The 16,455-nt window shown below is 38.8% G+C and overlaps 1 protein-coding gene across 1 annotated transcript in view; it reads left to right on the top strand.

The window, feature by feature from the left end:
- LOC118398274 (CUB and sushi domain-containing protein 1-like) overlaps positions 1-16,455 on the top strand; it is a 490,495-nt gene that overhangs the window by 206,465 nt on the left and 267,575 nt on the right. Inside the window, 1 exon segment of the mRNA XM_035793460.2 lies at positions 10,083-10,195. Within this exon segment, the coding sequence (XP_035649353.1) occupies positions 10,083-10,195 (113 nt within the window).

Below are 16,455 nucleotides of genomic sequence, written 5' to 3'. Positions count from 1 at the left end.
TGTGATACATAATAATCATTTTTGCGGTATTATTTGCTTTGTCTTTTCTGGTGGATTAAACTTAAATTGCAACCAATCAGGTTGTGATACAGCCAACCAAACTTAGAAATACATTTGACGATATAATTCTCCCCCTACCCTCCTTCTAGGCAAGTCTATTGTCCAGCTACCTGCTAATAGCCATAATGGCTCTGTACAAAGTGTGTGTTTGAAAGGATATTTTCCAATATTTTGGAGATGATTCTGTATTAAAAAAACATAAAATGAGTGTGAAAAGGGCCATTCTTGAACATGGGGTGAGACATTGTTACTAATTTGTAAATAAAGCCAGTTTGTTATATAGAATGACCTCCCCACCTCTTTAAGGAATACCTAGGATAGGATAAAGTAATCCTTCTCACCCCCCCCCCCTTAAAAGATTTAGATGCACTATTGTAAAGTGGCTGTTCCACTGGATGTCATAAGGTGAATGCACCAATTTGTAAGTCACTCTGGATAAGAACGTCTGCTAAATGACTTAAATGTAATTTATATTATAGAGGGAGAGAAACCAAAAACCAGTAGTCATCTCATGGGTCTCCCAGTCGAGGCCAGCACAGGTATTGAATCAGCATCTATAGCAACACAGCTTGCAATGCTATGCAGTGTCTGAGAGCATTGCGCCACTCAGACGCTGTACAACGTGACCAGTCGGGATTGGGTAAATACCGTATTGGGTAAATACCGTATGCTACAGTCATGTCCACAAAAACACTACAGTGAATACTATATTATAGAAATATAGAAATACTAATTTATTTCGACTATAGTATACTATAGTCTACAGTTTATGACATTGTTTTTATTGGTTTGTCAGAGAATGCATTTTATCCCCACAGAGACTATTTCAGATATTTTTCAGGTAGTGTGTGAGGGGTGGCATAATGTGAACATTCTCCTACCCTACTTTAGATTTGAGTGAAAATTGCTTGGAGCACTAGATTATAAAAACAGACAATGCTGACAGACAGGCATTGCTTTAGTGCTCTGTATTTAGTCACCTGTAGTGACTTTGTATTTTAGTCACTTATAGGCTTAGTGTTTCTTATTATTTGATAAAAACACTAATAACATATTTAGTTATTCTACCCTAATGTATGCTATGCTGAACATGTTGGGAGTGTCGATAAGCCACAAACTCACACCACTTTACTTTAACAATTTTAATTATGCTTTTCTATATGCTAAAGGTCTTGCTATCAATCATGCTCATCATGGGAAAAACAAACATCCAAGATAGCACACTATTACACTATTAGAAAAAAGGTGCTATCTAGAACCTAAAAGGGTTCTTCGGCTGTTCCCATAGGAGAACCGTTTGAAGAACTCTTTTGGATTCCATGTAGTGTATGCCTTTGTATCCGTATGGATCAGAAGTCACGGTTCAGTCACCTGAATTCTGTGCAAAAGTGCTGGGGGGGTTGCAGAGAGTACCACTGTCATGGAATTGAATTCTGTAACAGAACAGAGTCTGTGTTTGACTCCTATGATTGATGCAGTTGTACTGTGAGTCAAGGAGAGCCAAGGCTTGCTGAGCCATGTGATGGATATACCAATATATTTTGACTACACCGTTGGTGGGCTCCAATAACGTGCTCACCTTTTTGCAGGATGACAAATGGTAGAGCTGGTGTCCATTTCATGATTCACTATACTATATATATTGGGGTGTATTTCTAAGACAGTTGCTTGAGTCCATGGTGTGGCAAAACACACTACATGACCAAAAGTATGTGGACACCTGCTCGTCGAACATCTCATTCCAAAATCATGGGCATTAATATGGAATTGGTCCCCCCGTTGCTGCTATAACAGCCTCCACTCTTGTGGGAAGGCTTTGCACTAGATGTTGGAACATTGCTGCAGGGCCTTGCTTCCATTCAGCCACAAGTGCATTAGTGAGGTCGGGCACTGATATTGAGAAATTAGGTTGGGCTCATAGTCTGCATTCCAATTCATCCCAAAGGTGTTCTATGCGGTTGAGGTCAGGGCTCTGTGCATGCCAGTCAGGTTCTTCCACACCGATCTCGACAAAACATTTCTGTATGGACCTCGCTTTGTGCACTGGGGCATTGTCATGCTGAAACAGGAAAGGGCCTTCCCCAAACTGTTGCCACAAAGTTGGAAGCATAGAATCGTCTAGAATGTCATTGTATGCTACACATTAAGATGTCCCGTTACTGGAACTAAAGGGGCCTAGCCCGAACCATGAAAAACAGCCCCAGGCAATTATTCCTTGGCATTATACATTGAGGCAGGTAGCGTTCTCCTGGTATCTGCCAAACCCAGATGCGTCTGTCGGACTACCAGATCGTGAAGCGTGATACATCACTCCAGAGAACATGTTTCTACTGCTCCAGAGCTTTATACCACTCTAGCCCACGCTTGGCTTTGCATATTGTGATCTTAGGCTTGTGTGCGGCTGCTCGACCATGGATAGTTATTGTGTTGATGTTGCTTCCAGAGGCAGTTTGGAACTTGGCAGTGACTGTCGCAACCAAGGACAGATACTCGCTTCTGCACTTGGTGGTCCCATTCTGTGAGATTGTGTGGCCTACCACTTCACGGCTGAGCTGTTGTTGCTCCTAGACATTCCCACTTCACAGTAACAGCACTAACAGTTGACCAGGGCAGCTCTAGCAGGGCAGAAATTTGACAAACTCACTTGTTGGAAAGGTGGCATCCTATGACGGTGCCACGTTGAAATTCACTGAGCTCTTTGGGAAGGCCATTCTACTGCCAATGTTTGTCTATAGCGATTGCATGGCTCTGTGCTCGATTTTATACACCTGTCAGCAACGGGTGTGGCTAAAATAGCCAAATCCACTAATTTGAAGGGGTGTCCATATACTTTTGTATATATAGCGTTTCTAACATAGTTATTGCTTGTTTTGTTTCTGTTGTTTCCAAACACCTTGCAGTTTGAGGGTATTGGAACACAAAAGGAGATGACTTAGACTTCATTGTACTAGAGTGAATGCTGTAGAGTGAATACTATAGAGTGAATACTGATGGATCTCAGAAATAATGAGAATAAATATCCTCAAACAATACACTGGTTGATAATCTAGAATCAGCTCTGTATCAGTGACTGAGGTGTGAACCCATTGTCAACTACTGAGATATATCTATTCACAAACCAGGCACAAAGATAATCCCAGAAACAGAATAACCCAGGACTGAGAATGAAACATCAGTCAACTTGAAACTGCAATATGAAATCACAGTATACTTTTTCTATGACTGTCATTGTTCAGTCCAGAGGTTGACAAAGCCAGAAAACTAAACCTCTTCTAAGACAGCCAAGGATATTTTTTCCATGGCGAAGCATCCCTCACGGAAAACTCTTGAAGTGAAACGTTGTAATATGAATAGGGCCGAGGGAACTGCACTGTTCTCCTTACCTTAGAACTGAAACTAAAATGCTTGACATTATACCCACTTCTCTGAGGCCCCCACAGAGTTACAGTATTACAGTCGAGACCAATTGACTTAAAACAATGATTTGAGGAATTGAAAGAGTTGAATGGCAAAGCCTAAGCGTAACCAATTTCTCAGATACTTGATAATTGACGAAGCAATCCTACATCTATGACATGGTAATGCTCTTCACCATTTACTTAAAATACATTAGTGACACACAGTGGTTCCTCATTTAAAAGTTGCGTCATACTGCATAATTGCGTGCGTTATGCTTTGGTTTGTTGCAGTATGCTTCAGTTTGTTTTCAGAGCTTGCCATTAAAGCTCATTTAACCACCAGAGGGCATCTTTTAGCACATCTACTTGATTATGCAATATTATGGTGTTTCTCTTCCAAGAAACTCAAATGCATTTTACAGTAGCTTCTGTAGGCTACTGTCCCTAAAACATCTGTTGGTTCAAGTCCTTCAAAAATAGAAATATGGGCAGAATATTGTATTAAATATTTCTATGGTTAAAGGTCTATCGATGGTCATTTCAATTCAAATGTAACTCATTCCATTATTGTTCCAGGAAAATATGTCACCATACAACATGATTTTAGTTTACCGGCCATTTGAAAAATTTACCGGAGCCATATGCATTGGATGCCCACCATCTTGTCGCGTAAAGGCAACTCCAAAAGCTCCAGAAGGTTGTGAAATATGAGCATGAGACTCGAGAAAATATATAATGCTATTATTTTCCATTGGTATCATGATGAAGATGCTCTCAATGTAAGACACCACACCTGCTCAGTTTCAAAATATAACTTTTTATATGTTAATTGTAGTTATATTTCATTATATTCTTAGCCTACTATAAAATACATGTGTTGACTGTGATCAGGGTAGCCAAAATTTGTCCTGTCTCTTTAATGAACAAAATAACTATTGATTTAATGTGCATGGCGCAGCCGTATACAGTAGGCTGCACAGACCAGTAACATAATTAAATGTATGTTTTATTTGGACCTGCCTAAAACAAATTAATAATGGATTTCTTTGTGATGGTGTATTCAATGGATTTATTAAAATAGATGCACACCTGAGCATGCATAACTACCTGGCCTGCTGCGTGGAAATATAGGAAAGTACTTTTTTAACGTCCATTGCGAATGATAATATATTAAAACTATAGTTCCTCACAGTAAGCTACTTGAACAATCTTTCAACAATCAATCACCCTTTCTCGGTGTGAAAGAGCACTTCCTTCCCAAATGTACAATTGCGTCTTGATAAGAATCAGTAGCAGACGAGTACAGTGGTTGGTCTCATTGGACAAGTTGTGTGACAGACTGACCTATTGTCAATAACAATCAACACTTCCTTTCCCCTGTTTCTCTCGATATGTGTATTTTTACTTTGGCTGTGGTGGTGTAGTATACCCCTGTAGTTACGTGGCTCTTAGGCTAAGTCTCATCACTAGCCAGACTGGATTCATAGTCGAACAGTAACGCAATCAACTGTGCATGCAAATGAGCACATGCACTGAATCAATCTGCACATACACCCAACCACGAACATGAGATCTCTCTTAACTAAACTGATGGAAGCTTTGTATGGGTGCACACTGGCCCCATTGATGACTTGTAAGGCAGACATTCAAAGATCAGCTCACCTAATCTTACAATCAGTGTTCACCAGTGAAATTATGTACTCATCTCTCATTTCCAGGAACCCTCATCTCAGAATATAAAGGCAGAGCTTACTGCCTTTATTCCACACAAAGCGTTGTTCTTTTGCTTGGAGTCCATTGAGGTACATTGCAATTAAGCTCCAGATCAAGCAAATTAAAAAGGGAGGGCGTTCTAAGAAAGTAATTGGACACAATTGTCTTTATTACTAAGTGATCACTTAGTTACTTTTTAATTCAGCTCAAAAATCTGAACCTATAGAGAAAAGCCAGGATGTATGATCTTTGGACTTCTATACCAATTTGCCTTTAAAGATGAATTGTCACAGTGGTCAATAGAGATGACGTAAAAACCCTAATATTTTAAAGTTATGTATAGGTTTATAACAAAAAAAAAGGTTTTCATAAAAAAAAGGACGCTCCATCGTCTGTGAATAACCTATTGCTATACTTCTGAAAATACTTTAGAAATGATCGTTAAAAGGGAGGGATAGAAGTCAAGGTGAATGAATCGTCTGTCAGTAAACAGATAGGCCTACAGTTACTCCAAAGACCTTGGAGTCATTGGAAATGGAGCTAAGTCCCATGTTCTCTCTGAGCTAATGCACACTGTGCTGACACCCTTGAAAGAGTAGCAGCATCAGAACAACTCCACAGCCTAGCTCTGTTATGGACTCTAATAAAAGCCTCTGACTGGTCTGGGAACTTACTGACAATATGATTTTTCAAGACCAATCAGGCATCTCTTTGCAAACTGCAAACATTCAGGCACTCAAAAAGTCCCAAACTCACGAAATTGAAGCCAAAGTTCAAATCCTAGCCATAAAGATGGTTGTATTTATTAACACAATTTATCCAACAATGGTATTGGTCAACAATGGTATGTATACACATTAGTTGGCCATGCTGTACAGTAACCAGGCTCTAAGAATTCCTTTCAGACAGGTCAATTAGCCCTTTGTGAATGTTAGCAATGTATTTGTTGTACTTGGTTTTTGTACTTGAGCTATTCCCCAAGAGCTAAAAGCTGACAACATGAATCTAAGTCCTCACACCCATAACTGTCTGTTGATTCTGAGAAAACCCTCACATTGTTTGCAACTTGCCACTCTTCCATTTGAAATTGAGTAACGGTTGAACACTAACCACTAATACAGTCTCTGTGACCAGACCCTGGCATTAGTCTTGCTATTGTCATTACTCTGTTTTTTTTCACTATTCCCCTTCTCCATTTTAACTGATTGAAAAACTAAAGAGAATACCCTGAATATTATTTCCTTCTAGTCCTCAGTTCCGGTGTGTTTATTCAGGGATTATCAATATAACAACAATCACCGTCTAATTAATTGTGTGCTTCCAAAGTATGGTGATGTGGCCATGGCAGTGTCAAAAGGAATTCTGTTTTCAGAGCTGTTGTCAGTGCAGCTGCTAATCAGGAGTTTTCATCTGTGAACAAGAGCTGCATTTACTCAAGGGTCTCGTCTTTGAGGTGACGGAGAAACCACTTATTTCATACGTTTTGACTCTTAGACAACTTTCCATGTGATTTTCCAAGAAGAACTGAGAGTTAAACCACACAATAATTCAATGTCAAGCAAGGATAAGGAGCCCATTATCATTGAACAAAGGGTGCATTTAAGATGGTGTTTCGGGAAGTGGAAGCTGTTTAGGGTTGTATCCCTTTATTTTAAGCAATAGTTGAAAGATTAGTGGAATCTTTGTGGGTAGCTGGACAGGTAGGATGACTGACAGTGAAGGTGAACAGGTGGTCACGGGTCAGGTGACAGAGGAATGGATGAGACTGAGGCAGGAATTCCTTTAACCATAAAGTGGTATATTTACTGGGTAGTCTGTGCTGCATAACAAAGGAAACAGAATAACATGTATCCAATCAAATTCATAATCACAAAGATCAAATCATAACAATAATTCATTATTAACATAATTAGGTAATTCAGTTCAATAAGAAGTCAATAGGAATGAATCATCCTTGAGTCATTTAAGCTCGTAACTATTCATCATAATCATGAGAAGACTAATACAAATCATTCAATCAGTGATCGGTTATTCAATCTATAATCTCCATCAGTTTGATATCAGAATGGATCAGTTCAGCAAACAATGACATATCATATTTTACCCTTTCAAGTTTGTCTTCATATGTACATGTAATTTCATTACATATTAACCATATATCGATGGCATAATTGGCCTGTGATGATCTATCTGTAGGGCCGTGATCATTGACCATTTACATTACATAATAGGTTTGAAGCGTGCGCTCCAAGCCGAGCTCCGGAGTAATAACTATAAGCAATAAATGATGGCCCGCTCTCCCGATCGCAACAGATAGTTCAGATGATAGGGAACAGATTCGGTGGATTCATGGACGCACAGAACTTCTGGATTAAACGGAGTTAAGGAAAAGAAAGCAGCGAGATCGGGCGATGGCGATTTCCTCCTTTTAATGAGTTGAGATCTGTCGGACTTTTCCACCTGACCTAATTAAAGTGCCCTTGGCCCAGCTGAGCAACTGGCCATGAATTAAAGGATTCTTCCTCCAACTCCATGGGCCTTTTCTACTATCGTGTTGTCAATATAACATAAGGACATACATATATTGGTGGCAGAATACACAGATATCTTCTGTGGATTATACATAGATAAGGTAATAATAGCCTTAATATACAATAGCATGAAAGCTGACTGAAACCAATATTATTGGCAGAGGTTTTCACAGGGACATCTCAAATGTCCACACAATCATCCTCAGTGTAAACAGTTTAGCACCTTTGTTTCTTTAGGCCATGTTGGTCATCTGTCCTCCATGTGCATATGCTTGAAACATGTTTCTGCGCTGACACCTGTGTCTGGATTAGGTAGATAGATTAGTGACAGGCCCATGAAGAATAGGTGGCTCACTGCATAGTGTATATTAATTTGCGTGGCATTTAAGAGATTATGACATATCCTGACAATCTATTTTACTCGGTAATACCCAGTGTGTGGACAACTATTGGTGAGCTAACAGAAGCTAACAGTAATAATACACTGAGGGTATACCATTTTTTTTAGTTGTGGGAAAAATACAATATCTCTCACAGGTAAGTGAATCAAACTATTAGTGGTAAACATTACAGCGGCAGTTATTTGTTTTTGTGCTCAAGCAAGCCACTTCATCCACTGGATAAAAAATAGGTGTGTGTGTGGAGGGTGGGGCGAAATAAATTATTCAGTGCAGTTGTCTCCTGTACCAACACAGAATGAAAGATTCACACGCTGCTCAAGTTTGAAATTAAATTAACACAAAATGGCTTGTTGAACAAAAGTAAGTGGGAAAATCACTGGACATAAAATGAATGATTGATTAAAGACCTGCCAGGCAGATAGATACTCTACTGCAAACAAGAAGTGCATACATCATTCTGGGAACATGCTCCAGTAGCAGTACTGTATAGGAATGATATTGGTGGCGACACTCTTAGAAAAATAGGTGCTATCTCCCCATAGGAGAAACCAAGAAGGAGGCTTTTAATCCTAGATTAATAGATATTATAGATATTTCCTACATTCTTTGAAAATAGGATAACAGTTTTTGGTTCCAGGTAGAACCATTTTTTTGGTTCCAGGTGGAACCCTTTTGAGTTCCACATAGAACCCTTTCCACAGGAACCAGAAACTGTTATCCTATTTTCTAAGAATGTAGGAAATATCTATAGTAAGCGTTTGATTTCAGTGACTAATATGATTCATATCAGCCTTTAATAATGGTGTCATTGAGAAAGGATTAAAAGCCTCCTTCTTGAAATTATTATTGGATAGACCTAATGGATCAGTGGTTTATTACCATTTTTGTTTTTTTACAGACTTTACAACTCTTGGCTTGATGAGTTGAAACAATATTATAGGCTAACTAGTTTGGCTAACTAGCTTGTTTAATGGCAAAATATTGATATTAATATTCATAATATTGGTTACTAGGTGTTTGTACCTAAACGCTATTGTAACAAATGAACTATAATGCCTTTATTATCCAGTAAATATTATGCATTTGTTTGGTACTCTGTTCAGTAACACTTTTTTGAATGTTAGAATTTAGCTACATTAGAAAATATCGACATTAGCTACAGAACATTCACTTTACTTATCTTTGGCAGCCTCATGCTCTGATTGTCTTGTGCATTAACAGGTCAACAAGATGCTGCCCGACTCTGGTTTAGCATTCACACCTAATGGACTGACATTTTGGCAGTAGAATCTGGTCAGTCTGAACTGGCTTTAGGAAATAGAAAGTTGTGAGTGCACATCACACAGCGATACACATTTTGGGGAGCTTTATCTATAATTGAATGTGGACACTAGCGATGTAGACGTACAGGGAAAATCAGTAGGGTTTATTTCTGTGTCACATCTGCACTGTTTCTGTGAGCTGCACTCTGTCCATGTGACATTATCTTATCTATGTGCTCTGACACCAGAATGTGTTAGCATTAGATCCTAGTGAAGGCATACTCTGGTTCTTTGTTCCTGGGTCCTTGAGGCAGTCTAGCAATGCTATGGTCCTTCTGTTCTTGTTCCTTGCCATGCTTGTTATTGTGTGCCTGATGTCATTTCCTTTTCTGCTGGGTGTAAAGCATTTTACTTTTACGTCCTTTCTCTGAAAACTTCAAATCTGAGACAAAAGCACAGTACAAAACTGGGGCCACTAACAATAATGTGAAGTACTTAAATATTTGATAACAATGACTAGATGTTAGTCCTTCTGTAGCTCAGTTGGTAGAGCATGGCGCTTGTAACGCCAGGGTAGTGGGTTCAATCCCCGGGACCACCCATACGTAGAATGTATGCACACATGACTGTAAGTCGCTTTGGATAAAAGCGTCTGCTAAATGGCATATATTATTATTATTATTATTATTATTATGTAACATTTCTCTCTTTTCGCAGGTTATCTGGCTTCATGTTGCCATCGCCTATTGTGAGCACAGGGTCAATAATGGCCCTTTGGTTCACAACAGATTTTGCTGTGAGTGCACAAGGATTTAAAGCAATTTATGAAGGTGAGACCTATTATTATTGCATGTTTCTCCAATGAAAAGCCTGTCTGGATTGATGTATTATAGGGTTTAAAAATACTGAACATATTTGTGTTGCCAAAATGGGAATGGTCTCACTATTGACTTGTTTCTCTACTATATATTGATTCCATTGGTTAAGTTGACAGAGGATTGTACTTGCATCACCAGGGGAGTTTGTTTGATTCCCTCATGGGCCACAAATTCTCAATATTAAATATAAACGACTGTTATTTTTGTATTATATGGTAATTCATGAATGTGTCTGAAATTCTGCATATTATATTTCATATGAATAAACACTGCTAAGTAGATTTCACTTAAAGGACAATTCCACCCCAAAACGATCTTTGGTATTTGTTTTTACAGCCGGTATGATACTTTTAGCATACCGCATCATAACGGTTGTATTTCTTTATTTTGAAAGTTATGTATCTTTAAAACTTGATTGTTGACACGCAAAACATGTTGGGACTATATCAACAATGGACTAATGAAACAAAAAAACAAAGATAGTTCTTGGGTGGAGTTTTCCTTTAACATTGACCTCTGCAGGACCTCAATTGGTTACTGTTTAAAGCTGTGTGCCGAGAGATGAGGCTACTGCTGTAGTTGTTATCTGCTTAGTATATGTTCCCATTTACGTTATTTTGGCATTATTTGCATTATTAAACCTGTGGTTGATAGCTGTGGCATTTCAAGGGAGTTCAGGTCAACTGTATCAAACTAGGGTCATTACAAAACTGTGTAGTGTGTTTTATGAAGTAAACAGCACAAATCACTTTGACCCAGCCAGGACAATACTACATGTAATTTATTTTCCATGAAGTCTAAATATCACTGGAGTCTCAACTCGCCCCCCTTGTCGAAAACATCTCTCAGGATGGCATACACTGTAGCAAACTTCATGAGCTCTCTTGAGACACTGGGGCCTAGGCTATGAATGATGCACGAGCATGGCACTTTGCTCGTAAACCTTTCTAAAGATAAGCATGCTTTTTTTCTTAGTTTTTTTCCCCCGGAACATTTACATCCCTTGTGATTCAGAGTTGTGTTAGTGCTACAGGGTTGTAACTCAATTCCCTAAATGTTTTCTAATGCAATATCAGTCTCATTTGGCAACAACACTTGTTCCTGGTTGTGACAATTCCTTTTAAGGACAATGGTTTATTGTGTGTAGCGTGAGCAAGTTCTTGATTTGAGTGATAAGAAAGAATGAACAATGATGGGCTTATCTAATGTTGGCTGTATCAGAACACTTTCTCCTGATATCTTAGCACTGACTACTGATATCTTAGTACAAACCACTGCCTCAGAATTAACAACAGCTACTGTATGTTGTATGTTACAGCATGAATAAGGTTGGCAATATTGCGTTATATTGCGTTCGCTCTACATGTGTTTTATTCATCCACATAGAAGAAGAATTGTAACTTTTGCATTCTAGGAAAATGTCACATCTTCTTTTATTATGCATTAGTGGCTGGCCTCTCAGAACATGAATAGCTAATCCATCAGGGTAATGGCGTTTAATAAGGGTGTTTTGTCTGGTTGTCTGAATGGGCTCCATTTAATCCGACAAAGATTGATTTTCCATGTAACCATTGGATTCTAAATGAAATTGACTGCAGATTTTGTCTGGGATTTTAGAGAATTTTGATACAGGCCAGGATTTCATTGATAAAAGTGTCACAACCATTGTTATGATGAAGGGTGTTGCTGGACCCCTAGAGTGTTAATAGTATTGATGGTAACAACATTTCCTTTGGTAGCATTGTTTTTTTTTTTCATTTTCAGTTTATTGTAGTTGAGATTGAGATATGATGTTTTCCAACTATGCAACCTGCAGGTTTTCCCAGCAGCCCTTAGATTGTGATTTATGGGCCATTACACTTGACTAATTGTAGCTAATCTATTTGCCTGTCTTGATTGGCACAGCAGTGTGCGAGATGGATAAATAGCCTAGCAGCGTATTTACCTCCACAGATGCTCTCAGGAATCAGAAATAGCTATCTTTGCAAATTGATTTACTGTTGATGAAGCTAAATGAATGCAAAAAGAAGTACAAAATCCTGCAGCAGATAATGGACAACTCCAGCAGGGTGCTGTTCCAACATATAGTGAACACTTCAAATGGAGTCTGGTCCATAAAGTAGGATGAGAGTCCAACCGATATTTAAACAAGCCTTGAAGATTCAGAATAGTGATTTATGCCAAGAATCAGCTTTATATTAAATAATTGGGCTACTATGTTTTATGAAACAATGAAACACATCTTTTAGAGATCTACGGTAGCATGCAAATATGCTATTTTATTCAGCCTTTCAGTCGTAAGGCTCTATGGGGACACACACTTAAAGTGTGTTCAATTACAATCCAAGAAGAGTAACAACAATCATCTTAGAAGTGGCGTCTCTCATATTAGATCAATGGAAAAATAGTAACTTTCCTCAAAGGACCTTTGAACACATTACTTTGAGAAAATGCATGGGAGCCACCCAGGTGTGAAACAAGCTGTACTAGATTGTACAGAGAAAGTGCCCATGAACAACCAACGCCTCTTTCCGATTTGTTAGAGGTATTGCTCCCCATAGTACTAACTGCAACCACCAATATGCCATCTTCAAAGCACTAAAGTTGGCACACTGGAAGGATTTAAATCCCTGTGCCACTTTTAATCATTCCTTTCAAGTCTCTTGTTAAGGGATATCTTTAACTTTCTTGCACAGCGCAACATGAAGATGTTTTAAAATCAACCGCAAGACATATCTGAATATTATTTGATGGAAATATTATCTGAGACAAAATAGAAATAAAAAACAACTAAATAAGAGAGAATACAACCAACCAGCAGAGGATGTATATAGCTCATGATTTAAATGACAAGAAAATTGTACAGCGGTATCAAAGTGTTTATCTTATGTTACACTGCCAAAAGGTAAAGCCTTTAACAAACCATCATGTTGCTTTGCAGTTAGCACTGTATGCCTGTGAATGCACTGGTGTGTGGTGTGTGTAATCTGTGCAATTTTGGAGGCATGAAAAAGTGGGATGTGCTGCAGCAGTTAAGCTTAGGTACACAATCACACATCTTTTTTTGTTGGTTTCAGATCCCACTGAACAAGAGTCAAACACTCAGCATTCTTTGCCCCATTCCACCATGTTAAGTATTAATCATTATTTCAGTCCTGCAATTTTCACTTGGGATTCATTCTCAACAGGTTCCTACAAAGAGCAAAAATATAACCACAACATGTAAAGTGTTGGTCCCATGTTTCCTTGAGCTGAAATAAAAGATCACAGACGTTTTAAATACGCACAAAAAGCTTATTTCTCTAAAACAAAAATGTGTTTACATCCCTGTCAGTGAGCATTTTTCCTTTGCCAAGATTAAACAGCACAATCATTACATAGGTACACCTTGTGATGGGGACAATAAAAGACCAGTGTGAAATCTGCAGTTTTGTCACACAACACAATGCCACAGATCTCTCAAGGTTTGAGGGAGTGTGCAATTGGCATGCTGACAGCATATCTGTCCACCAGAGCTGGTGCCAAAGAATTTCATGTTAATATCTCTACCATAAGCTGCCTCCAAAGTTGTTTTACAGGATTTGGCAGTACGTCCAACTGGCCTCACAACCACAGACCACATGTAAGGCATTGTGTGGGTGAGTGGTTTGCTGATGTCAAAGTTGTGAACAGAGTGCACCATCGTGGTGGTGGGTTTATGTTATCGGCAGGCATAAGCTACGGACAAAAACATAATTGCATTTTATCGATGGCAATTTGAAGGCACAGAGATACCATGACGAGATCCTGAGGCCCATTGTCATGCCATTAATCCGCTGTGTTCACCTTATTTTTCAGCATGATAATGCACAGCCTCATGTCGCAAGGATCTGTACACAATTCCTAGAATCTGAAAAGTCCCAGTTCTCCCATGGCCTGCATACTCACCAGACATGTCACCCATTGAGAATGTTTGGAATGCTCTGGATCGACATGTATGACAGTTCCCGCCAATATCCAGCAACATTCCACAGGCCACAATCAACAACCTGATCAACTCTATGCGAAGGAGATGTGTTGCGCTGCATGAGGAAAATAGTGGTCACACCAGATACTGACTGGTTTTCTGATCCACGCCCCTACTTTTTTTAAAGGTATCTGTGATCAACAGATGCATATCTGTATTCCCAGTCATGTGAAATCCATAGAGTAGGGCCTAATGAATTTATTTAAATTGACTTATTTCCTTATATGAACTGTAACTCAGTAAAATCATTGAAAATTGTTGGATGTTGCATTTATATTTTTGTTCAGTATATAAGGGAATTTCCCATGACATTAAAATGGAAATTTGTTCACTATTTCCTTTTGGAAGATGTTTACTCCTGCATCGTATGTATAGTGCTTACATTTGTGCTGAGATGCATATATTTGTTGTGTACCCTATAGGGGACTCTATTCCTCATGGGTGTTTATATTGCAACAGCTTCGTTTAGAGCCATAATCATATTTCATATAGAAAAAAGCCCAAGATGCAATAATCAAGTGCTGCAGAGCATTCAAAGGATGATAGACTATCACCTGTGCAATATGTCTTGGACATATTGGATGGCCTGTAGTGTGAGGTGAGCTAATCCCATGAAAAGCTAAATTATGTGACAGAAGTAATTTGAATGATTTAAAGCAAAGTGCACACCGGTTATGTTGAATACCTTGAAGATACATGTGCATATTTAACACACTGTCACGTTCTGACCTTAGTTATTTTATTTATGCCTTTGTTTTAGTATGGTCAGGGCATGAGTTGGGTGGGTTGTCTATTTTCCGTTTTCTATGTTGTGTTTGCGTTTGGCCTGGTATGGTTCTCAATCAGAGGCAGGTGTCATTAGTTGTCTCTGATTTAGAATCATACTTAGGTAGCCCTTTCCCACTTGTGCTTCGTGGGTGTTTATTTTCTGTTCTGTGTTTTATTTCACCGTTCAGGACTGTTCATTTGTCGTTTTATTGTTTTTACTTTCAGTGTTCACTATTCGTCTTAAATATCAAGATGAACACTTACTACGCTGCGCTTTGGTCCTCTCCTTCATACGACGACCGTTACACACACACCAGCTTTGGAGCTTGCCATATGATTTTTATCTACAATTCCACACATTTACAAGTAAAGATTGGTTAGGTTTGTCAATAACTTCCAGTCAATTATATCAAAATGCTTATAGCCCAGATACTTTCCAATATGTGGAGAGTTTTATCTGTTTACACAACTAAAAAGTAAAATGTATGAACACATTCACTCAGATTGTGTGAATGTATTGGTATTTACAGTATGAGGGGGAGATCGACATTGATATTCAGATCAATCAGCGCTGAATGTTTGTGGTTTTAATGACAGATCTTTATATCAACAGTCAAGGACAAACTCCAAGACAGAGTGCCTTACATATTCAATCAAATCCAAGATGCCTCTTAGAGTTCATGTGTTTAGTTGTTGCTGAAAATCTCCTTGTACCTTTACACTGATTCTGATTATCCTCCTATCTGGGCCACCACCCTGAGGGAGCTGCTTTTGTCAATTTTTAACAACCGAAAAAAGCATTTCTGTTCTGTATCAACATGTATATATATTTATTTACTTCATTGTGGATCTTTCAATTGATATCATAACCAATAATGTAGTGGCTATGTTCAGATTGTCTCTCTCCAAGTTGCAATAATGTAAAGTACACAAGTGTAACCGGTGTGAAATGGCTAGCTAGTTGGCTGTAGCATTTCAAACGCTGACATCTCTCACTCTCAAGTAGTTGTTTTTGTGGAGTGCTAGGTAATGGTGCTTCATGAGAGGCAGTTGTTGATGTGTTCAGAGGTTCCCTGGTTTGAGCCCAGGTTGGGGCAATGAGAAGGACGGAAGCAACACTGTTACACAAGTAAATGTCACAAAATCCATTGCCGAAATTGCAGAAATTAAAGCACTCTAGGTCTGAGCTCATAGACCGGTGTTCTGCTTTGTGTGAATACACTGAGATGTTAAATGTAAAACTTGTCTTACTCCCTAGCTCACTCAACAGTGACCCTCATTGGTTCACTTATCCGTAGAGACCACGACAGATCAACATGGGTCAGAGTAAAAACCTTCAAGACTCAGTGGCCTGGGACCATAGACATTTCATATTCAGCAGGTGTAAAGAAGACTTGGCTCCGCTCTGTGAGCACAGCTCTAACACGTTGTCCACATT

Source organism: Oncorhynchus keta, chromosome 2 (assembly GCF_023373465.1).
Source record: "Oncorhynchus keta strain PuntledgeMale-10-30-2019 chromosome 2, Oket_V2, whole genome shotgun sequence".
NCBI classification, from domain to species: Eukaryota; Metazoa; Chordata; class Actinopteri; order Salmoniformes; family Salmonidae; genus Oncorhynchus; species Oncorhynchus keta.
Note: the sequence above shows the minus strand (reverse complement) of the source record. Positions and strands in the feature narration are given on the sequence as shown.